At 33.0% G+C, this 22993-nt stretch overlaps 4 protein-coding genes and 1 non-coding gene across 6 annotated transcripts; 2 read left to right on the top strand and 3 right to left on the bottom strand.

The window, feature by feature from the left end:
- Positions 1 to 4929: 4929 nt before the first annotated feature.
- On the bottom strand, positions 4930 to 9654 carry LOC107646340 (BRCT domain-containing DNA repair protein). Its single transcript, XM_088491632.1, has 8 exons — positions 9406 to 9654; positions 8655 to 9032; positions 6739 to 8519; positions 6390 to 6659; positions 6221 to 6301; positions 5959 to 6070; positions 5805 to 5871; positions 4930 to 5612 (listed from the first exon to the last, which is right to left on the bottom strand). Exons 1-8 carry the CDS (start codon positions 9446 to 9448, stop codon positions 5507 to 5509), a joined length of 2838 nt encoding a protein of 945 aa, XP_088347758.1. The 5' UTR covers positions 9449 to 9654; the 3' UTR covers positions 4930 to 5506.
- Positions 9655 to 9779: 125 nt separating this feature from the next.
- TRNAP-AGG (transfer RNA proline (anticodon AGG)) lies at positions 9780 to 9851 on the top strand. Its single transcript has one exon. It is a non-coding gene; the product is annotated as a tRNA-Pro (tRNA).
- Positions 9852 to 9914: 63 nt separating this feature from the next.
- On the top strand, positions 9915 to 12695 carry LOC107645587 (NAD(P)-binding Rossmann-fold superfamily protein). 2 transcript variants are annotated; one of them, XM_016349637.3, is made up of 4 exons: positions 9915 to 10025; positions 10124 to 10274; positions 10619 to 10690; positions 11794 to 12695. In XM_016349637.3, exons 2-4 carry the CDS (start codon positions 10255 to 10257, stop codon positions 12596 to 12598), a joined length of 897 nt encoding a protein of 298 aa, XP_016205123.1. In that variant the 5' UTR covers positions 9915 to 10025; positions 10124 to 10254; the 3' UTR covers positions 12599 to 12695. The 2 variants fall into 2 exon arrangements, with proteins under 2 accessions (XP_016205123.1, XP_088347703.1); XM_088491577.1 differs by lacking the exon at positions 9915 to 10025 and having other exon boundaries at positions 10072 to 10274.
- A 1346-nt stretch (positions 12696 to 14041) lies between these two features.
- On the bottom strand, positions 14042 to 14871 carry LOC107645588 (plant/protein). Its single transcript, XM_016349638.2, has 2 exons — positions 14471 to 14871; positions 14042 to 14388 (listed from the first exon to the last, which is right to left on the bottom strand). The coding sequence occupies exons 1-2, from the start codon at positions 14732 to 14734 to the stop codon at positions 14128 to 14130; spliced, it is 525 nt and encodes a 174-aa protein (XP_016205124.2). The 5' UTR covers positions 14735 to 14871; the 3' UTR covers positions 14042 to 14127.
- A 747-nt stretch (positions 14872 to 15618) lies between these two features.
- Positions 15619 to 22415, bottom strand: LOC107646341 (auxin response factor 11-like). The gene is made up of 14 exons (XM_016350531.3): positions 22364 to 22415; positions 22098 to 22228; positions 20395 to 20496; positions 20259 to 20315; positions 19830 to 19985; positions 19320 to 19404; positions 18882 to 18972; positions 18391 to 18561; positions 18157 to 18273; positions 17999 to 18074; positions 17717 to 17888; positions 17009 to 17571; positions 16338 to 16528; positions 15619 to 16001 (listed from the first exon to the last, which is right to left on the bottom strand). Exons 1-14 carry the CDS (start codon positions 22413 to 22415, stop codon positions 15905 to 15907), a joined length of 2061 nt encoding a protein of 686 aa, XP_016206017.1. The 3' UTR covers positions 15619 to 15904.
- Positions 22416 to 22993: the final 578 nt, after the last annotated feature.

Here is a 22993-nt window from a genome sequence, read left to right on the forward strand (position 1 = left end):
TATCAGTCTCATAAAAATAAAAATTAATAATAAAAAAATTATTAAAATAATTATCAAAGACTATTTAAGTATTTATGATTTTTTCTTCTTAATTTTTAGATATGGAAGTTTTTGCAATTTTGTAATTTGCTGAATTTCTAAAAGGCAGAAAAGTAAATAATTAAATGTTTACGTTAAATACGAAATAAAATAGCAATTAAATAAGAAAAAGTCTAGGGAGTCAACAAATTTGTTAAAATTTGGCCAGTACTTAGCCAGCAAAATAAAAATGAGTAATTTTTTACTATTAGATAAAATTTCACACCATTAAATACACTATTAATAACTAATTAATGACTACAACTCATAAAATTTGCTGCCCCTAACTCTCACCATAACCAGAAAATGTAACTTGCAGAACGTAGCTTGTTATTTGACCTTTGCTATTCAGACATTATTGTTTGACCATAATTAAAAAAAATTGTGCTATTAATTTAATGTAGCTTGAAAAAAAAAAATATTCAAAACCAGTTATGATGTCTGTCCAGTGTCCAATCTGATCTTTCATATGAGCATACACGAAGCTCCACAAATCACTATTTTATTTTATTTTAGCATTTGCCAACCACGGTGATCGATTTTCACCAATTTTCACGAGCAGTTGTTTTCTATATTCCAAGTCTAAGTTTCTAACCATGAAAGTGAAAATAAACATTTGTATTTGTTCAGTAAGGATGAGTTAGGCACCTTAGCAATAGCTACTGCCGCGTTTTTTTCCATTTTTTTAAAGAAGAAAATTAATTCAAGTTCAGCTGCTTAAGGATAACTGTGAATTTCTGATACCTTAAATAGTTAAATTCAAATTTGGTCGCACTTTCTTTTTCCTTCCTATTATAATATTGATTAAAATAAAAATATTAAAAAATTACTATTTTTTATCAATATTAATTAATATTTTATTTTTAAACTATTAAGATTTAAAATTTATAATTTAATACTTAAAAAAATATTAACAAAATATTGGCTAAAATTGTTGGTCATATTCTTTAAATTTTTTTATATTCGCTTGAATTTTTTCAAAAGGGTATTTTGACCCGATTATAATATATTATTGTTTATGTTTAAACTTTAAAGATTAATCTCTCTTTTTGTCTTGTAGTTTGGTTTACACTTAGTATAGTTTACAAAAATTAAAATTCTATATCTTCACTAAAATTTAAGGATCAAGATTCTTTAAAAATGAGAAGTTTGATAAAATAGTAAAATAAAAAAAAATTGAACACTTTTAAATTAAGATAATAAAATACACATTTCATAAAAAATATAAAATTAATGATAATTAATATTTTATTTTATTATTTTATCAACTTTCTCATTTTAAAGATCTAAATTTAAAATTTAACTACTAAAAATTATTATATATATTTATATATTATTTTATATATTTTTAATATACAATTTATATTACTAATTTTTAATGTACATATTATATGTTAATTTGTTTATTATATATATTACATATATATAAAAAATAATTACTGAATTAATCATATATATAAAATATATATTAAAATGTAAAATAAATATTAAAAATATAAAATAACATATATATTTATATATAACTAATAAATAATTTGTTTTTACTATATATAAAATATTTTTTTATTATTTATTCTTTACACAACTCCTTCTACTTATGAAAACGGAACTGGTGTCAATTCAGCCGTTATTATCTGACATTCTTAAATTCTCTTCAATCTAAAAAAAAAAAATAAAAATAGATTTTCTGAGAAAGGTGAAGAAAAGACCAAACAGAATCGGTGAAAAATTAAAGAATGTCCATTGTCCCATCATTGCCTTGCTGATCATAGTTAGCTTCTTCAGCTATTACAATTTATTAGTAGTTGAATTCAACACTTCTAATATTCACTTAAATATTTAAGCTGAGTTTTATGGTATTTTTGTTATGGTATTTAAATTATTTTTTTTAAAATAAAAAATAAAATATTTAAAATAAAAAATAAATTATATAAAATTTATTAAATATTATTTATTTTTTTTTTAAATAACTTAAATATAAAGTGATAAGCACCATAACATCTACCAATATTTAAATAATAGAGGACTATATAAGAAAACTTTAAAAATGAAAACATAAAATAAACTATACCTTACCAATCAAAACACATGGCTTTGCGTGCATGTTACCTTATTATGAAAGTAAACAATGCAGTGCTAGTACATACTCCACAATGTGATAAAAATGGTGTTCTAGTAACTTATAGCTACAAGCAATGTGAATGAAATTATAAATGTGTGAATGTGGTTGCTTATTGTATTTAAAATTTTAAATAAACTAAAATAAAATTGGAGAAAAATTAAGGAGGAGGGTAGGGAAGTAAATAAACAGAAAAGGGTAGAATGGTAGTAAGCGAGAAAAACGAGGTACAAAGATAAGTACGCCAGACTGTCCCGCCAAGACAGCGCAAATGGTTGATGGATGTTGCCATCTTCCTCTCTCTACCAAGTGCCAAATCAAGACAACGAACACACCATTCAAATTTCTTTTACCCTAGTTTATTTATTTACTCTCTTTTTTTCCTCTGATTAATCATAGTGCTTTTTGAGTTGGTTCATTGTAAGATAATAAAGCTTTTAGCATTATTTTGTATTTTCAAATTGAACTTTATATTTATTAAATATCTCCAATCTCCAAATCGAATACTATCAAATTGATATTTATCTATTCAAAAATATTACTTGTAAATAAAAATTAATTATCACTAAATTAATTATTATATACTTGTATATGAATATAAAATTAAATTTTGATATATTATTAGTATAAAATAATTTTATACATATATCTAATTATGTAATATCATATTAATATAAATAATTATATTTTATATTTATTATGTAATTGATCATCTAAAAAAAAATATGATTGGATAATTGTGTAAAATATTTTAATCAATGTATTAAAACTAAATTTTTTCTAATTCATATTCAATGTATATATTTTGATATATATTCTATAGTTTTAAACGATTTAGTAATTAATTTTTAAGGTAATTGTTATCCATTTTACTGTTCCCATAACAACGGCACCAATCCAGGCCACTTATTTTATTTTATTTTATTCTCTCCACAATCTAGTTTTGCTTTTGACAATTATACGACACAACTTCATGCAATGACTAATGGCTTTAATAGTCATTGGCCTCAATTTGGTTTCTTATTAATGTTGTTTTTGGGTCGTAATCTTTCTTGCATGTTAGTTAATTTTCATTTGTAGTAATCTTTTATTAAAATACCACAAGCGACAATATTATATTATTTTTATATACAAAAAGTAAATTACTTCCACTAACACGAATGTTTTTTTCCCGCTTTATCTTTTTAGATTTTGGAATCTACACTGCTCATAGGCTCATTAGGTGTGTGAATATATAGTATGAATAGTAAATTTCCTAACATGTGAGATTTGTATTAATTGTCTACATATGTCGAAAGTAAATTCCTCGTATGGTCAAAGATGCATGCATTCTAGATTTAAATTAGAAATGTCATTGTGTCACGAATTGATTAATTGAACAATCAAACAAAGAACATTCGTTATCCGTTAAGTTTAATTGTATATTTCTTTAGTCAATAATATTAATAATTTGTCTATAAGATGAATAAGTGGAAGAAGACCCTAATCAAAATCAATCACACTAAAACTAAAGATAGGTGACAGCTCCTTTTCACTTTATTTTAATTTCACTATCAAGTCAAATATAAAGATTGTCAAATGGTTGTGTAAAGGACGCTTACCTTTTTGGTGGTGAGGGATGGAAGAATGAGATTGGATATTTATCGAGTCTCGTGGCCGCATGATAACAAGGGATATATATAAATGATATTAAAAACTAAAAAGGACAGTGAGTGAGTGAGTATTGAGTAAACTGCAAATTAAAAGGGCCATTGCTTTCAACTTTGAAGCAAAAAGAGCAACTACAGCCATCGACCCAATATTGCAATATGGAAGCTGCATTCATCATTCACCAAAAGGTAAATAAAATTGCTACCAAGTCCAATTGGACCAACCAAGCTAGCTCAAATCAACATCTAGTAGGCACCTTTTTTCATTCATTTATTTTTAGCTCACAAGCACACATATTATACATATATATAAGTGCATGCTATGTGTATAATACAAAAAAGTGCATGCTATGTTATCTATATATATATATATATATCTTCGTGGGGAATGAAATCTCATGGAGTTTATAAACGATAGTGACGGTTGAGATACATGCAAAGAGATGAGTGTGATGGAACATCATTCTTGGGTTGGGCCACTTCCTAAACAAGAAACAACAAAAATAAAATTCAGATTTTTCGTGCGCCTCTCTTTTGGGATCTTGCTGTATGATGCAGTTTGATACTTGAATAATATTGTTGGACCGAAAAAAGTACTTCAACATATTTATGAAAATTGAAAAAATAAAGCTTAAATATTCAATTGTTTTTCAAACTTGTTTCTTGTCCTTTTTTTTTTTTTCCCATGGACGGCTGGAAAGTGGAAACCCCAATCACTACAATGAAATATTACAATTACATAATTAACTGATAGCTAGTAGCTACTTAGCTCTAAAATTTGTCATATCCAAAAATAATAATAATAATAAAAAAGCAATGTTTCATGATGTGTAACTTTACACAAATGTTTACCTATTTTTTACACCTATCAAACATATACTCAGCTATTTTTACACCAAACAAACATTTCACCCTATATCCTATACAACCAAACATAGCCTTGGTATAGTCTATTTAGACATAGAAAAGAAATTAAATCTCATTGATATATATCAATGAATTTTACTTACGAAGAAAAAGATCAAACAAAATAAAAAACGAGTCAAGCAAAGTTTTTGAATTGCCAATATATTCAAAGTTGAGGAAGAAAAAAACTTTTCACCATTAAAAATCTTAAGTATTATGCAGAGTATCGGTTAGCACAAACCCAAAACTAAATCTTTCTCATTTCCAGATTAATTATACCTCCTTTATAAAAATTAAAAAAAAAAGAGTTACGAATTGAAGAAAGTCCGCAGCTTGGTTGAGGCATTAATGACAAAAGCCATAGCAGGAAGCAAGCAACTTCTAATATTTGTTCTGTGGTGAATGAATCCCCTACGGTTTGTTTTAACTCTCTTTTTCACCTCTTCAACGACATCGACACATAACCACCAAAAGAAAATACATATACTTTATTTACATAGGAATAGGATAGGCCAATTTGTTAGAATCATTGTACACTATTGCCTCAGCAAACTTACATTGTCCCTCCCCTACACTAACCTTAACCTATGCATGCAGGATGCAGCTATGCTTTGTCTGTCATCAGTTGGATTCTCTAAGTAGAACATGCCCAAAATGGAGAGACAGAATAAGCGTTAGTACCCAACAAAAGAACATGTCCATTGGTTAATGTGAGTCTTACTTTGGAACATAATAGCACTATCTCAATTATCAACTATGATGCAGATATGGGTCTCGAATGCCTTCTGTAATATACCTTCCCAAATCGATTAGACATACCTGGCCTTTTTCCTGTAGCTTGATTCACAAAGAGTTGATGTCTGTCAAAGTTCAAAAATTAATGTTAGAATGTTGCAGGAGCTATTGAGATGATGCATCATCACTAAATATTGGGAAGGAAATTGTTTTCCCCCTTAAGTATATGCTTGAGGTTATGTAAAATAAGAAAACCAGGGGAAAAAGAGGGAATAAGGTTGAAGTTGAGGAAGAATGACTTCCAAATTTTATCATACCTCTCAGGTTCCAATTTCTGGATAATAATGCCATTCAGAAGAAGCTCTGAACTGTAGACAGCAGTTCCTGCAAGTTGAAGTAATTCCATAGGACGAATGAATGAAAATTCGATAAATAATAACTGCCTCATCAAGGAACGGAAGGAGCCAATACCTCTACTAAGGAAATGGTGGCATATTGCATAGTCCTCTTCACAAGAAAGAATCAACAGATCATCTAAGAATTTATCATCCTTCTCTGCACATACCTGACTTTCATCAACTACCTAAAGAGTTGAGACATTTTACAAGTGAACCAATTTATCAAATTATACTCAGAAAGAAGCATAACCCATTAAATTAGTAGAAAACACCAAATATTGGAACCACAAGTGTGCTGCAGTTCTAGAGCATTAAACAAAGGTGAATATGCATACCTGGCCTTGAACAGCTTTGACCAAGGTTGCAACCACTTTCTTATCAGGTTTAACTTGAGGTGTGATGTAGACTCTTTTACCCTGTGGAGGCATGCAACATTACAACCACATTTTAAGGCAGAAAGTGATGAGTACACAAATTTGAGCACAGGAACATTTGCATCAATACCTTCAGGAGTGGTGTTTGTCTTGCTTGAGCCAGAGACACAGGCATGCTAAAGCCTATCTCCTTTTCTTTTTTCACATCCCTCAGAATGTAATTTTTCTCATCAATAAAACAGTTTGCTTGCCCACAACTCTCAAGCCATAAGTGTGTCACCACTAATTTACCAAGAGCCATAATTTCCAACATATTCTTTGTGCGTATAAATTTGTCTGCTATGAAATGTGTGGCATCCATTGAGCTTGATGCAGTAGATATATTGAGCCTTGCCACGACCTGTCAGAGAAAGATGAAACAATCACCACTAGGAACTGGTTATATTTCACATCCGTGACAAGCATAAATCAACAGCTACCTTTTTTTGCCTCTTGACAACATTGTTATCCAAATGCTGGCTAAACAGAACTCGAACAAATGTCATATCTCTTCGCTGTCTTGGATCTTTCCCTATTGAAGCTGATGTGGGCTCAGAAACTCCTAATCTAATAAGCTCCTTCAGAAGGGGAGACTTTCGAAGGCATTTGTTGCATGGCTTGTTGTGCTGCTCATCGCATGTGCGTTTGTTATTTGACATTATTAAGTCTTTACTGGAGGAGACTGTTGTTGGAATTTCTGGACTGGATTGTGCACTGCTCTTATTAGCTGATATTTCAACACGTGCCAACGAGGATCGCTTATCAAGTGAGCTTTCAAATTTCATCGTATCGTCAGCTGAACCAGGTTGAACAGAATTCCCCTGTGACAAGCATCTGCTATTGTCAACGCATGACTTATCCTCATCATTTTGGCGTTCTATACTGTTAATGGACCAGACATTGCTTTCATTTCCATCAATGCACAAAATAGTAGGTGCATCAAGATTGTCTTGCACATTAGCCTTCTTTCTTTTCCCCCTTGCTCTTTTAGGATAAAGCCAAGAAGGAGAATCATTTATTAAAAAACTGCTGGATCCAGATAGCTGTGGACTAACTTCAACCTGGTGATTCAGGCTGTTTTTCACAGTCTTTCGAGACAAATTGGTAGGTAAATTGAGACGTTTTGTCCTAATTCCCAACTTCAATGGATCAGCCTCTATATCAGCCCCCTTCCTCTTGCACCTAATAGTGTCATCCGCCTTGACATTATTGTTCCTCTCTGTATGATGGATTGATTGATTTTTCTTTCTTGGCCTTCTGCTCTTGTTCTTATTTTTGGATTCTGTGGTGGCTGGTTGAAAACTAGTATACTCTCCTGTTGAGCAAACCTCTTCAATTGAGACAAGTTCACTGTGTATTGGTGAAGTGGTATTATTTTCAGACTGTCCCTTAATAGTTGACTTGCTTTTCATCATTTTTCGTGTTTCCACCAACACAGTATTTGGCTCCTGATTCTCAGTGTGCTTTCTCTTCTTTGATTTCTTTGTTATGGACTGTAAACCAGAATTCTGTTTATGCAACAAGTTTTTCAAGTGACCTTTATTCTCTATCAAATCACTCAAAGAGCCATCAGGTGCTTTCTCAGGTTGGTGAGCATCATGGAAATGGCAGCCAGTTGTGGGCATAAATGCTAATGCCTCCATAGCTTCAGCAGCTATTTGAGTATCTAAACCAATACCAAACATGTCTTCTGTATGTATCACACTGGAATAAGGAGTCTCGTTCTCTCTCATTAAACTTGACTGAACATCCAACTCCTTGAGAGAGTTACTTTCATTTTTTGTTTCAATTCCATGTCTTTGGACCATGTTCTCAATCTCATCATCACATCTAACACCTGCACACCGTATTCCTTGGCTCTGAAGATGTCCACCTTCTTTCTGGTTTTCACTTCCAATATTTGAAGCTGTGTTAACCTTTCTACACCAGATACCAGCTCCTTTGTCATCTTGATCACCGCCATCCCATCTGAAGGGTTCTTTTTCTCTATTCTGGGTTTGAGTTTTAATTTTTCTAGCCAAACTTAGTGATCCTCTTGCACTCAGGACATGAAGTGATTTCTCTCTAGTGGGTTTTATGTGATAAATTCCTTGAAGCAAGTCCATATCACTAGATGACAAGTACTCATCCACAAACCCAAGAGCAGCTTGGGTTGAATCCCCAGGCTCTGGTGAGTGAATGTTATTTAACATCTTGGTATCAACTGAAATTCCTTTCTCCCCTGCAAGCATGTGGTGTTTGTTCTTTACTTCAGTATACCATTATCAACAATAACTTTGACATTTAATAGGAAGAACTATACATATAAAAAAGAAACGTTGAACTCATTCTTATATTGTTCATAACAAAAACATACCAATAGCAGCTTTACTAAAAGCAGTGCCATTTGAATCTGCTTGTTTGAAAGGTGGCTTTACAGGTCTCTTCTGGAAGTGCATTGAAGGAATTCTTGCAGCTGGACTGGTTCCATCATCAGCCAACCCTCTCACAGCAGATGCTGCCCTTCCATTGTCCATTTCATCATCTTCGCTATCAAGCACAACTTCTTGTCCATTCTCGCATGTTGGACCACTTTCCACATTCTCCGAAGGGTCAGAATCCTCCACAAGCTCAGTGTTCAGATTGAGATTTTCCAGTTGGGGTTCAGTGAAGGGGCTATTGAGCACTAAGGTGTCATTGACGAGTTCAGTTTCTTGAAACTGAGCATCTTCATCAGCATCTTTGAATTTACCTCCTAATTATAAACATAACAACACAATCATCAGGCTAAGATACTTTTATCTATAATATTCTTTACACTTACAATCAGAAGTGACAACTTCCACAAATGCTTTTTAATTCCTACAAGAACACTCATAAGCAGTCCCACTATCGAAGATCACGAATGAGATTTGTTTGCGTTATTTTCACTACAATCAGCTTTAATCCGTACACAGCTTGCATAGTTTGGTATAAAATTTCATGTGCATGGAAAACTCATTATGATCAGTGAATTTCTTTTGTTATTTTTCCATTTCAACGAGAAGCGGAATGATCAACGTAAATGACAAACAAGTTAACAACAAAATCAGAACAAAAATAAGCACTAATGAGGAATGAAAAGGTACCAGGTGGTGACGAAGAACAAATGACGTAGGAGGCATCAGCCATTGGAGTATTTTGAACAGTGTTAGCGTTGATCAAGGGTTAGGCACATGTAAATGAGAAATTTGATTAGCGTCAAACTGAACTGAAACCCTAAAACAATGATCATAGAAGAATGTAGCTGAAGAAGAAGAAGAAGAACATGATGATGATGATGATGATGAGTTTCGGAAATCAGCGCAACGAGTTCATGAAGGAACCCCTTAATCTGTGGATTTTGGAGCGGAAATGAGAGAGAAACAAAAATGAAGCATAAATTTTTCATTTCAATCTTTTGGAGGGAAACAACTACAATTTTCTTTTTTATATAAATTAATTTTGACAGTAAGTGACAAATGGGCATTTGGTCTAGTGGTATGATTCTCGCTTAGGGTGCGAGAGGTCCCGAGTTCAATTCTCGGAATGCCCCTAAATTTTCTTTGGATTTAGCATAATGCACATATTTTTCTGTGTGTTTTTTATTATGAGTCCATGTGATTTGACCTTTTTATATCAATAGATCTTACATGTACCAATGATATATTCAGATTCATGTTATTTATGTCAGAGTCTTGGAGCTGATTCCGCCATGCATTTAGAAAAGGTAATTCAACCTTCAATCATATGCATATTATAAGATATAGATAGATTCGTTATCCACATTTACCATATTACCCTTGACTCGGTTTGTATGATGCTTAGAAAGTTCCACATATCATAATCTCTCTCTAGCTGGAAACAAAGCAAGGTTCTCCTACAAAGCTAAAGGTCAAACTAGAACACTAGCCTTTCTGTGAATTGCATCACAGCCATCTATTTTTAGCAAAAAAATCATGCTGAGAATTGGTTTAAGGTTTGTTTTATTTCAAACTTCACCTTACTGCCTTCACTTGCCTTTGTGTTTTTATTCATAGAAATTTTATCTGTTTTTGCCGTTTGATGATTTGAAAACATAAAGCATCTCTCTTGACTTGCCACTTTCATCTACTATTGAATCTCTTTAATTACTCAGCTTAATTTCTGTTACTAGAAGCATCTTGAACTACGAAAATGGCTATGAGACACATATTTTCTTTATTTAATTGTTTACCTTTGATCTTACATGTGGATTTTCCTTTCAGTTCTTTCTTTGATTAAAGTAACCTTAAACCATAGCTTACTGTGTTTATTAATAATTTGTGGTGATTATTGAAACAGTGAAAACGGTTCCTATTCAAGGGCTTTGTTTGGAGAGAGTTTCCACAGGTTGTTGTCTACTCACACTGGAAGGTACTAAGGCAACTTACCTTTCAGCTAATTTTCTCTCTGTTTTACTTTTCTTTGCCATAGTTAGGGATGGAAGGTAGAGAAGAAGCAAAGGGAATAAATAAATGAAGAAATGAATGTTCATAATGTATCAATATCTAGACACAATACAACTATTCAACTAGGCATGCTTCATGAATTCCATATCTTTAGTTCATTTCATTTCCACCTTTGTCCTTCCAATTTCACTGTAAATAATTAGACACTGAATTTTGATCTATATTTTAATAACATAGGTTGTTGAGATATCAAGTATGAGAGATGATACATCGGTAGACTGGCTGTATACTTTTTTTTTTTCCTTGAAGATTTGGATTAGGATGTGACATTTAACCTCTTATTATGGTTTGTCACTTAGTTTGGATTCCTCTCCAAAAGTTGTTTACTTCTAAACAGAATATATATTTGGAAGCCTTTTAAATATTTCAAAAATATTGGTGTTTCAATGGTTTTAGCCTATATATATTTTATGATTGAGATCAATGGCTAAAACTAGTATTTTTGAAAATTTTCCTATTTTTTTTGCTTTGTGTTAGAGTAAGATTAGGATAAATTAGATCAATTAGTATTATTTAGCATATTTGAATATTTATGATAGGATATTACGTCTTTATTATGTCAAAAAAAAATATATATTGTGGTTAACCTTATGTACTCTTAATTATCATCAACATTAAACTAATAAAAAATAATCTAAGTAAATTCAAATGAATGAAAACAGAAAACTTAAAAAAATGTTTTGTAGTTAACTTTATGTACTCCTTATCATAATTAATTACTATCAATATTAAACTAATAAAAAGTAATTTAAGTAACACTTTGAGTTGGTGCACTTGCTTTCTTAATGAGAAGTGGATTTGCTTCTTTACAGCACTTTCAGACTTTCTCCTTGAAATGAACGATAAAAAGTCACATAAGCCGACGTACACTCTACAATAAACTTTAATATCATTTAATAAGCGCCTAAATAGACGCCAAAATTTTGTTGGCAAATAATGTTATTGTACAGAAGATGCCATGTAACTTTTACTGGTTGCTTTCAATTCAAATTTGTTGTGGTGGTCCAGGAAACTACAAGATAAGGTAGCACTGATAACTGGGGCAGCTAGTGGAATAGGAAAAGCTACAGCAACCAAATTTATCAATAATGGTGCCAGAGTTATTATTGCAGATATCCAACAAAAACTTGGTCAAGAAACCGCAAATAAACTAGGGCCTAATGCCAGTTTTATAACATGTGATGTCACAAAAGAATCAGACATATCCAATGCTGTTGATTTTGCAATTTCTGAACACAAACAGCTTGATATCATGTTCAACAATGCAGGGATAGCATGTAGAACTCCTCCAAGTATTGTGGACTTAGACATGACAGTGTTTGACAAAGTCATGAAGATAAATGTTGGCGGGCTTGTGGCTGGTATCAAGCATGCAGCACGAGTTATGATCCCGCATGGAACGGGATCGATTCTCTGCACAGCAAGTATCACTGGTGTGATGGGAGGGATGTCACAACACACATATTCAATATCGAAGTGTGCTGTTATAGGCACTGTTAAATCCATGGCTTCAGAACTATGCAGGCATGGAATAAGAGTGAACTGCATATCACCTTTTGCAATTCCTACTACTTTTGTTATGGAAGAGATGAGTCTGTTGTATCCAAATGTTGATGCTCAGAGACATATGAAAATTGTTCATAATGCTGGTGTTCTGAAGGGAGCAAATTGTGAACCAAATGATATTGCTAATGCTGCCCTTTTTCTTGTATCTGATGATGCTAAGTATGTTAGTGGTCATAATTTGGTTGTGGATGGAGGTTTTACATCCTTCAAGAATTTGGATTTTCCTGCACCAGATCAAGTGCAGTAGAAGTTTGTGCAATTTATATTTATAGAGAAAAAAGTCATCACAATGATGAAAAGAACCTGCCAATTTCAAATTTTAGATTATTTTTCAGAAAGCCAAATTCACTTTCTCATTACTTATCTCACTATGATTACAGAGAGAATGACTTTTCAAAAAGCATGTATAGAAACTAGGCAGTGATAGTACTATCATAGAATATGATCAGAAAACAAGATCATAGACTTTCCATAACCTAAACTTTTAGCCCACATATGATGAATTTTACGGGATAATCTACTTTATTTGGAGAATGCATACAACATTTACGGGAGTAATGCACTTTTTGTTGGATCAAATATCATTGTGAGCAACTCATCAAGTCATTCCTTTCCGTCCATTCTCTCCAATACCACAATTCACAAACTCAACCTTAGAATTTTGAATATATAGCTGCAGTTAAAAACAACAACTCAACTTGCTTTTTGCATGGAAGGGAAGTTCTCCCTTCTGACATCTTTTGCTTCAACAAACAGAACTATTCACCCTGCAACTTATCTCCCTATTTAGTTCAGCCAAACAGATGTTACTTTTTCACTATCAAGAACATTGAAGTTCAAGATATTTTTTTCTAATTACTTTTCCTACGGTTCTGTTTGAACAATTTCATAGAATGAGAAATCAGCAATCACTTTTCAATTGGAATGAGCCAGAAAAGTTTCCCCACTTTCTGAATAGACATTTGATAATCTTCTCTAGACCACAGTCATTTCGTGTCATTCATTACCTTCTCTTTGATACAATAATTGGATCCTCTTGTTTACTTTATAATGTATAGAAAAAATACTTATATGCTTAGAGTCTACTCACCCATGAAAAGATGTAAAATAACTTTGACAGAAATCTCACTATCAATAATGAAACCAATCAACTTTTCATCAGTAGGCCTCCTCATGATAACACTTACAGCTGCCTCCCATAAATTACTTGACGAAGGGAACCACACTTAAAAAAGATTCATATACAAATATAGCTTACATTACCCCGAACTTTGTCTAATGATTGGAAGTTAAAACTTGAAACTTGAACCTAATTGTTTGTTTATGAAGTGTTGTTCTTGAGGGGAAAGGGAGGGAGAAAAGAATTTTGAAGAGTAAAAAATAAACTTTAAGGCCCCATTTGGTAACTATTGTAGGATAAAATTTGCACAATTTTCGGTCCATCCAAAATATATTTGATTTATATACATCATGAACTTAATTCACTTGAGCTTGTAAGGAAAATCTATGCAACAACTTTGGCTTCAATGGATTTTGTCATATTAGTCTTTTTTTTTTTTTTTTTCTCAACTAACCTAGCTGAGTATGCAGACAAAGATTTCTTTGCATAATTTTGGTTCATTTATTGGCTGCTATAAGAAATAAGCATCATAATATTCCTAAAACAGTAGTCTAAGATCACAAGATCACATATAGAAATTAGCAAGACCAGATTTATATCATCATTTAACTACAAATTAACAAAAACAAGTTGAGCAAAAACAAATTCAAGTAATTTCAAAGTTGCTCTATTCTTTCTGCAATCAAGTTAACAGCAGCATTAGCTGAAGAGAAAGCCCCATGAAAACTTTCTTTATAAGAGATAGATTCTAATTGAAGAGCCATCTTCAATAAAATCTCACCAAGATCTGTTTGTTTTTGTAGTAAAGAGTTGTAGTATGATTGTGCAGCAACCCGGCTAATCTCAACATTTGTTTCCTCTGGACAGTACTCATCATCCAACCATTTATGCAAAGTAATCCTAAGCCATTCTGATTCCTAACCAAATTCAAAGAAAAAAAAGGTAAAAATCTCAACTAACTTTTCGGTCCATTAGCCATAATTATTTAAAAAAGAGTACCTGCAAGGCCATGGTTGGCTCTAACCAATGATCTGGAATACATAGGTCTTCAACTTGGTCATCAGATTCAGGTATTGGATGAGAATAGGACTTCACAAGTGTTGAGGAATGAATATGAGTACGATGAAACGCTGCTAAAAAAGGTAGAGGATGTTGGTGACTGACGGTAAGATAGGAGGGCGAGAATGAGATGAACCGGGTGACATTGGAAAACAGAATCATGAACTGACCGGAATTTGGTTTCAAAGTTGTCATGGTTTTCATCGTAGAATGGTGGTTGTGCTGTATTGTCTAGTTTTTACCGAGTCCCTGACTGCACATGCAACGGCTACCAATATGGACCACACAGAATGCAAGCTTTTAGGATAAGGTCGGCACCATAGAGCTAGGGGCAGTGCAACTATCCTCGTTAACTATATCTTTTTGGGGTTTAAAAGTCCCTTCTTAGGCTTTGGATCTTTATAAAATTACCAAAGAATCAATTGTTATACACTTTGATGATTTTTTACATTAAAATAGTTACGATGGATCACTGATTAAATCCATAAAAATTACTTAGTTAATTAGATTATAAATAAAAACTATTACTATTGGCCAATGAGTTATAACTCAAATGGCATGGTCTTCCCATACTCACCTAAGAGACTGCAAATTCAAGTCTTCCTATCTTTAGTAAAAAAAAAAACTATTACTATTGAAAAAAATTAATAAATTAAATATTAAATTTGGTTCAATTTAGAGTTTTTTTAGGGAGTACTCCTTCTTCAAGTCAAGAAAAAAAATAAATTAAATATAAAATTGAGTTTAATTTAAAGGTTTTTTTTAACTTGAAGAGGAATGCTTGCACTTATTTAGGGAGTGCTCTCTCTTCAAGTCAAGAAGAAAAATTTTAAATTAAACCAAGTTTAATATTCAATTAATTAATTTCTTTTCCAATGCAATAATAATAATTTCTATTTATAATTCTAACTAATTTTCATTGGTTTAAGGTTTAACCAACGGGGTCGTAACAAAATCACTGTATCACCAAGAAATTTGCTTTGATTTTTAAAGCACTGGAAAATCTGGCCATTGCTATGACTATATCACCAAAAAATTTGCTTTGATTTTTAAAGCACTGGAAATTCTGGCCATTGCTATGACTATAAATAGAAAGGCCATAGAGATATATGGTCATACATTCAATATTATAACAACACAACCATGATTTCTAACAAGTTTCCACAAGTATCTGGAAAATTTTATTTCTTAAAATACAAGCAAAATTTTCAGCTTTTAACACTGAATTTTGCTATTATTGCAAAGTTTTTGCTATATATCAATAAAGCCAGCATTCACATAATTTTGAGAGAGAACAAGCATAGATGCACAACTACCGCAGCATAGGACTTTCCTGGTGCCCGCAAAGTCAGGGAATGAGAGATCAGACACCCACTAAATGCTTGCAGGATATGCAGAGGAGCTTGGACTAGGATTGTTAATTGCATCCTTTGGACGTATTATCATCTTTTGCACCATGGATCGAAAGTCCCTACACATGTTAAGATTAAGATTAAAACACAATAGTTAGGGGCAAACCAAATTACTTTACCAAACCAAGACATTTAATTTTTCCAAGACTTGCTGAACTAGCTAATAAGTAAATTAAAATTCGAAGAGAGTTTATTTTTGCCTTTTGGTAATTTTCAAATATATTTGTCTCGGAAAGAAAGAAAACAGTGGTTTCTTTCCAGGTTCATAGTTTAGTGATGACAATATATATTTGTTATTCATAATGTGTAGAAACATCTGCAAAGAAATAACATTGAACTGCATAATATTTGTTGTTTTCATATGATATATTACTTTTGATAAATTATTACTTAACTGCCATGGGAAATCTCCCAGGAGCATAATATCTCCATCCTCGTCTATGCAGGTCACATGCCATCCACTGCTTCCATTAATTAAGCCTCCGCCAAAATCAAACATCCAGTCAAGTTCAGAAATGAGTTCGTCATATCCAGCAAAACGAGTGAGATCAATTGCTCTGCCAAGAGCAGTTCCTTGCTTAAGAACCTGAAATAAATGAATGGTCGCCTTAGCTCAGATTTCCAAAAGCCTATAGATTGTTCCAGCTTCAGCTAAGCATTACATTATTTCAGTCACAATGTAGTAAAACAGGTTGAATGAATCAGTCCGTCAAACTAACAAAATGCTTTGACAGTTAGGCATGAAGGTCCCCCTTTGGAGAGATTTAGATCCTGCCATGCAGTTTTTTCACATGACAGGGTCATCTGGAAAGTATACAATGAAACAAAGACCATGCACAGTGCTGTACGTATTTTTTCACATGGCCTTGCCAAGTGGAAAAAAGTTTCACATGAAAGTTATCCCATCCTTTTCCAAGCACCCAAGGAAAAAGGGGATCCTACCCATATTTTAGTTAGAAGCCTAGAAACAATAAATAAGTGCACTTCAATGAGTAAAATTCTATAATATTCATTATAAACAAATCATTCATGGAATCATGGTTAGATCATAAATGTGACTCTCTACCTTTGTGCAACTTCTACTATTATCAGAGCGACACTTCTTGCATCTTTTCTCTGAGGAAACACCTTGAATATTTCCGCACTGTTTTGCTGCCTGGATTGTTGCATAAATACTTGAGTGAGACATTGGAGGAATAGAAATGGTACTTGGAATCTTGCTGTAAGCAGAAAATTGTGGTGAAGGGAGCTCCGATTGGCAATCAGTTAAGTAAATCCCAAAAAGCTTGTATGTAGTACAACTGCTATGTGGGCCAAAAGGAACATCATTTTCATCTTTAGATTCAGAAGAAGGCCATCCTTGGGATTCAGATCCCGGACAGTACGCATTTGAACTGGAAGTTGACAAGTCTTCATGTGGAAACGACATTGAGCTTCCAGTACACTGGTGAACAGGGTCTTGAATCGGAATTAGAAGCTGATTCTCAATCCCAAGGTTTGAGTTACAAATAACCTTTGATGATGGTTGTTTTAGCACAGCCTGTGGAGAAGCTACATCATTGTAGTCTTGACCTTGCAAGTCCCTTTCCAGTCTCTGAGCTGCAGGCTTAGCGGAATACCGAATTATCTCTGATGACAAGAAGAGGATTTAATTAGTCACATTCTCATTGGGAAAGCTACACATTGTAACAAAAACATGAAAATTTAGAGAATTTTATAGCTTCATTGAAAAATTGCATTTGAGGGGGAGAAAAAAAAATGGTTAAGAGCTGACCATCCTTGACAAAGCCACTTGATTCAGGCAACGGCAGGTTATTTGGACGGGCTTTCTTTGGTGCGGGGAGAATAGGAATGTGTTTCTGCTTGGCACAGTCCAAGGCCTCAATCCACCAAGGACAAACTCTTTCTGGATGCATATCTGCATGCGGTGTAGCATCCCATTGGACCTAACAGGAGAAACAAAATAAATTGAATCAGGGTAAAATAAAACAAAATATGTATTATAATCTCTCAAGGAAATAAATTTATAGATTCGGAAAGGATCTGATCTGATTACCTTGAGGCTTCTCCATTCAGAACCAGGCCACCTAATGCCATCAAAATCTTCAATACTGATTACTGTACCTGCATATCTGGATAATCAAACAAACAAAAGGACATGTTTATACATCGTTTTCTCGTAGATACCATTATTACAAACTTTGAGACCAGCACCTTTTTCTAGGTTCTTCAACATCAAGCAGCAATTGTACTCTCATACCAGTTGCATAGCTCATTTGAGTTGACTTCATGTAGCGTTGCAAAGGAACGATAAATTCAAAGGGATTCGTCCTGCAAGAGATGTGTATATCAGGCTAACGGCTCTTTCTAGGAATTCATAGAAAAACTTTATACAAGAAAAGTAGGCAGTATGTGCATTTGAGTTTCAATGAAATCCAAAGCACTCACCGAGGGTAGTGGTATACAGTAAACATGGATCCTGTGGCAACAGCATGGGAAGCACTAGTCAGTATTCCTAGTTGCATGCTCTGAGCTGATATCAGAGAAGCAGATGGGGATGCAATATTTTGCCGTTTCATAGCTCGACGAACCCCAATTCGGAGTTCTCCATTTTCTCCCCTGCAATGGCATAAATATTGCCCTGGTTACTCACACTTTCATTATCACTGGTCTAATACTATCATGGTTGACTTAACAACCCCAATTGTTTAGATTTTACAGGGTTCCTCGTATAAAAATTTGTATCTTAAAATCAAAATAGCATGAATCTTATGAATTTTGAGCCCCTCTCCTCCATGAAATCAAATGAGTGACATCTATTTTTTAGAGTTCAGACCCCGTGAATCATGGATACAGCAATTGTCAATTGAAAAAGATATTGGAGGTGTCCAAACAATTCAACAAGTTGTTTGCAAATGCAACAAAAAGTTTTAGAATACCTGAAGAATATGCATGTATCTCCAGCAGCAAGTTTTTTGGAGTTTAAAAATGTGCTCCAACCGCTAGTAAGTAAGTTTCGTCTTGGCTGACCTGCATTGCAGTTTACATTATTATGTTAATCCAACTCTAAATTAACTAATCATTTTAAACGAGCATTTCATTTCTTACTAAACAGAAAGATGCTACATGCCCATATATATTACTTTTGATTTCAAAACGTTCAATCAAACAAATATTTTACCAAAATGATGCATAAGACTGCTGCCATTGAATGTGGATGATTTGTAGCTAAAGAACAAAGTATAATTCCCAAAGCAGTTGCAAAATTTCGGTGTCATGGACTGATCAAAATCACAAGGATCCAAAATTTTGTTACAGTTATGGCTACATTATTGCAACTGGCTCAGGAATGTTTGACATAAAATAAAATAACTTACCACGAAATATATGTCGGAAGCGCCAGTCGTACCCATGCAAGTCCCTTGCAACAAGCTCTTGTGCTGGGGGTTTAAGAGTCATGTCCTGCAATATCGAAGGCATAAAATAAGGCAAATTCTTTCCAAAACCATAGTTATTGTGAAACAGATAGAATAATAAACATAGGTTCCTAGTGCAGATGCCTATTGGCATCAAGGAAAAAAAATTAAACGTGCTAAAATAGTGCTCGAGAATTTTGAGAGGGAAGCACATAACAAAAGTATCGTGTGGCTCAAGATAAAATGAGTAAACTACACAACAAGAAATAATTTAGTGCTTCCATGAATTCCGGCTACCTGTTCTCTGTATGAAATTGATATTGGAAAAACATTATGACTTGGTAAAAAAGTCACGACTAAAAACTTAAATCAACCAAAATATTCCTTTGTTATACACAAAAATACACAATGCATTCTGTAAATTAGAAAGGTTGTTTAAGTTGATATATAACTCAAGATAAGGATTACAACCAGAGGGGGGAAGCATTCATAAGCATGCTTCTTGGGAATAGAGAATCCGCCATGAGCACCAGAGTCTGATGAAGTAAGTATCTTGCTAAAGGAGTATACAGAAGATCTGCTGGGTATCTGAGCTGTGTCTGTGTCCTTCGAACTAAGTTCATCTTGCTGCAAATAAGCCAGAGCAAAAACCAGTTCCGTTAAAAGTTAAAACATCAACATGTCTGAATATAAACACTGGCAACTGCATTTCGTTGTTCATGATCAAACTCAAAATAGACAAAGCATATAGAAATAGCAACATAAAATTACATCAACAGTGAAAGTTCAAACCAATGAGCAGAAGTAATAAGCAATTATGGGCCCAGTACCATAAACCAGGAGAAAACGAAATATGAAGAATATAAATATTAGAAGAGAATTAAGTATTAACTAACTGACCTTGGACTCTGGAAGTAGAGTAACTTGAGCAAAAACCTCGTCTGTGGAAGCTTCAGTCTGTAAATCAAGTTAATAATAATATATAATTTCTAAGGGGTATTAAACATGTTTAACTTGTGTAAAAAGATGATAATACCTTTAACTGAACAGACACAACCCGGCACAGGATCTTAGAAGGTTGATTATGCACGGGAATATCCACGTGACCATCTTGCTGATGCTGAGTGAATGAAGCAACCTATTCCATATTTCAATAACAAACCATGAAACACTGGTTAGAGAAATATGGATCTACTACCATGTAAAAAAATTTTTTACAACTATGGAATCACACCATAAACAATAATGCGTATCAACAATCAACAACCTAATTAGGTAACTACTTAAAAACTACACACACATACACGCAAAGGAATTAAAAGAGGTGTATCTGTACAGGAAAGGGTGTATTAAAGTTGATGGAATAGTTAGTGCCTGCTACCTGTGATGAAAAGTAATTGTTTAATTGTATTGTTGGTGTAACGGCAAATCATAAATCACATATTATCATAATTACAAGTGTTTGGTTCTTGCATTAACTGCCTTAAAAGTCATGTATAATGCTATCTAATTTATTAAAGTCATATCAAGCAAAGAGCTGGTTTTCCGCCTCCCCCCCTTTTTTCTTTTTTTTTTCCCCTCTTTTCTGATTAACACAAATTTGTCTGATATAAGTATACACCACTCTGGATTCCATAACATTAAATTTGGAGGATCAAAAACTGCTTAAGAAATCATAGGTCAATGATCATAAAATAATTTATAGATCAGTAAATTTTAGACTCAATATACGTTGATATTTTTTAGCAGCCTCTAGTTTAATATTTGATTCTTTAAAAAGAAAAACATAATATTATTTTATTTTCTGTAAATTCGTAGATTTATTTAATAAATCATATACATTTTTAAGAATCAAAATGATGTCATATATATATATATATATATATATATATATATATATATATATATATATATTAAAAACTTTGTTAGAACTTAGAACCAAACTAATGTATGTCACACATTTTAAAAAAACAAATTAATACCATGGACGAATAATCTTTAAGTTATATTTGTCTGCCAGTAACCTTATTAGCGAAGAAGGTATATTATTTTTCATTTGTTCATAACGCGTGTTATATATCAAAAAGGCAATTTGCGAGAGGCGATCGGAAAAATATAAAATCATCTTCAAATATTCTCCGGTACTTCAGCAATACATGTAATAATAATAAATAAAACGGATAACAAACAACATATATGTATATTTGTATTGAGGAGTCTTAACTCTTAAATGATTAAAAAAATATTACACATATAAAAATATTATATTTGCATCACCTCACCTATATAACATGTATAACATATGGTCAAAATCACTTACAATTATGTTTATGTAAAATTAATAATTAAAAATTATTTGACAATAATTAAATTAAGCTTATTAAATTATTTAATTAATCTCAAATAAATATTAACTTTAAAAATAATATTTGCATATACATTTTACGGTAACATATATATCACTATAAATTCGAAATAAATAAATATAATCAGTAAGGATGAAGACCCCCGCTCTATGTTATGCCAAGCGCCATGGTAACAATTTTGATTGAATTTAGTGATAAACTCCTTCAAATATCATTTTACTAATTATGAATCAGATAAAAAAAACATTAAAACTTAAAAAGAAAAAGAAAATTGTAATAACAGTACCTTAGTAATATTAAATTTATAGAAGTAGTTACAAAAGATAGAAATAGAACAGAGAGTGTGAAGAAGAAGGAAGAAACGTGAAGGAACCTGTTCTAAGTAGCCCTGAGGGAAGTACAGCACCTTATCTCCGGCACGGGGGATATATACACATTCTCCCGCGCATGCTCGCCACACTCTCTCATACAACTCATCACCATCTTTTTTATAATTATTCACACCTATAAGATCGATAGATAGATGAACATCATTCAGCATGGATAGAATGATAGATTAATCATTTCCATAAGCAGTTATATAATCAGATCGAAATTGTTGGAATACTCGGAAAGATTAGACGGCGTCGTACTGTATACCTTCGTCAGCAGCGTTTGGAGAGGAAGAGGCGGTGACTCCATCAGCGTCCATCGATCTTCTCCGTCTAACAAACTTTTAAATGGTAGAGTGTTCTTTTGTGGAGATGGAGCAGATCGGAATACGAATTAGGAAGCAGCTGAAACGTTTCTTCACCACGACAAGTAGTAGTAGTATCTCTTTAAGGTAGCTTGTGTTTCGTCAGGTTTCTCTCTCTCTCTCTCTCGGTTACCGATGAAGGATGCAGTGCATTCGAGTACACGCACGCGGGTGGAGCAGTTGTAACAGAACACGTATAAAGTGAGAGAGAGAGAGAGAGATGGGGTTTAGCTAGCAGTAGTAGCTAGGAAGAGAGAGAGAGAGAGAGAGAGAGTACGACGACTGCAACTGAAAAATGCAAAGCGAGGGGCGCGTTTCTCTTTCCTTTTTATTTTCATTATTTATTCTCATATGTTGTTGGTGTTGGTGTTAAGACGAATTCCGTTTTCGCATCGCAGCTTCTCAATACCTCATTCTTATATTCTCTCCGGTATCACCATCCCTTTATCCCCGTAGCTTCACAAAGGAAAATAACGTAAAATAAAATAAATATTACTACTGAACTACTGTATGCTTAGTTAAATATAATTTCA

The sequence above is a fragment of the Arachis ipaensis genome, chromosome B6 (genome assembly GCF_059453495.1).
Source record: "Arachis ipaensis isolate K30076 ecotype BB chromosome B6, ASM5945349v1, whole genome shotgun sequence".
In the NCBI taxonomy this organism is placed as follows: domain Eukaryota; kingdom Viridiplantae; phylum Streptophyta; class Magnoliopsida; order Fabales; family Fabaceae; genus Arachis; species Arachis ipaensis.

Coding starts and splice junctions, on each gene's coding strand:
- LOC107646340 (XM_088491632.1), bottom strand. CDS start 9,448: ATGGCTGATGCCTCCTACGTCATTTGTTCTTCGTCACCACCTG. Junction 5,872..5,958: donor CCACCATTTCCTTAGTAGAG/GTATTGGCTCCT, acceptor TTCAACTTGCAG/GAACTGCTGTCTACAGTTCA. Junction 5,613..5,804: donor CAGAAATTGGAACCTGAGAG/GTATGATAAAAT, acceptor GAACTTTGACAG/ACATCAACTCTTTGTGAATC.
- LOC107645587 (XM_016349637.3), top strand. CDS start 10,255: ATGCTGAGAATTGGTTTAAG. Junction 10,275..10,618: donor ATGCTGAGAATTGGTTTAAG/GTTTGTTTTATT, acceptor TTATTGAAACAG/TGAAAACGGTTCCTATTCAA. Junction 10,691..11,793: donor TTGTCTACTCACACTGGAAG/GTACTAAGGCAA, acceptor GTGGTGGTCCAG/GAAACTACAAGATAAGGTAG.
- LOC107646341 (XM_016350531.3), bottom strand. CDS start 22,415: ATGGACGCTGATGGAGTCACCGCCTCTTCCTCTCCAAACGCTGCTGAC. Junction 19,405..19,829: donor ATGAATGCTTCCCCCCTCTG/GTTGTAATCCTT, acceptor TCGATATTGCAG/GACATGACTCTTAAACCCCC. Junction 18,274..18,390: donor ACTGTATACCACTACCCTCG/GTGAGTGCTTTG, acceptor CATCTCTTGCAG/GACGAATCCCTTTGAATTTA.
- LOC107645588 (XM_016349638.2), bottom strand. CDS start 14,734: ATGAAAACCATGACAACTTTGAAACCAAATTCCGGTCAGTTCATGATT. Junction 14,389..14,470: donor AGCCAACCATGGCCTTGCAG/GTACTCTTTTTT, acceptor GAATTTGGTTAG/GAATCAGAATGGCTTAGGAT.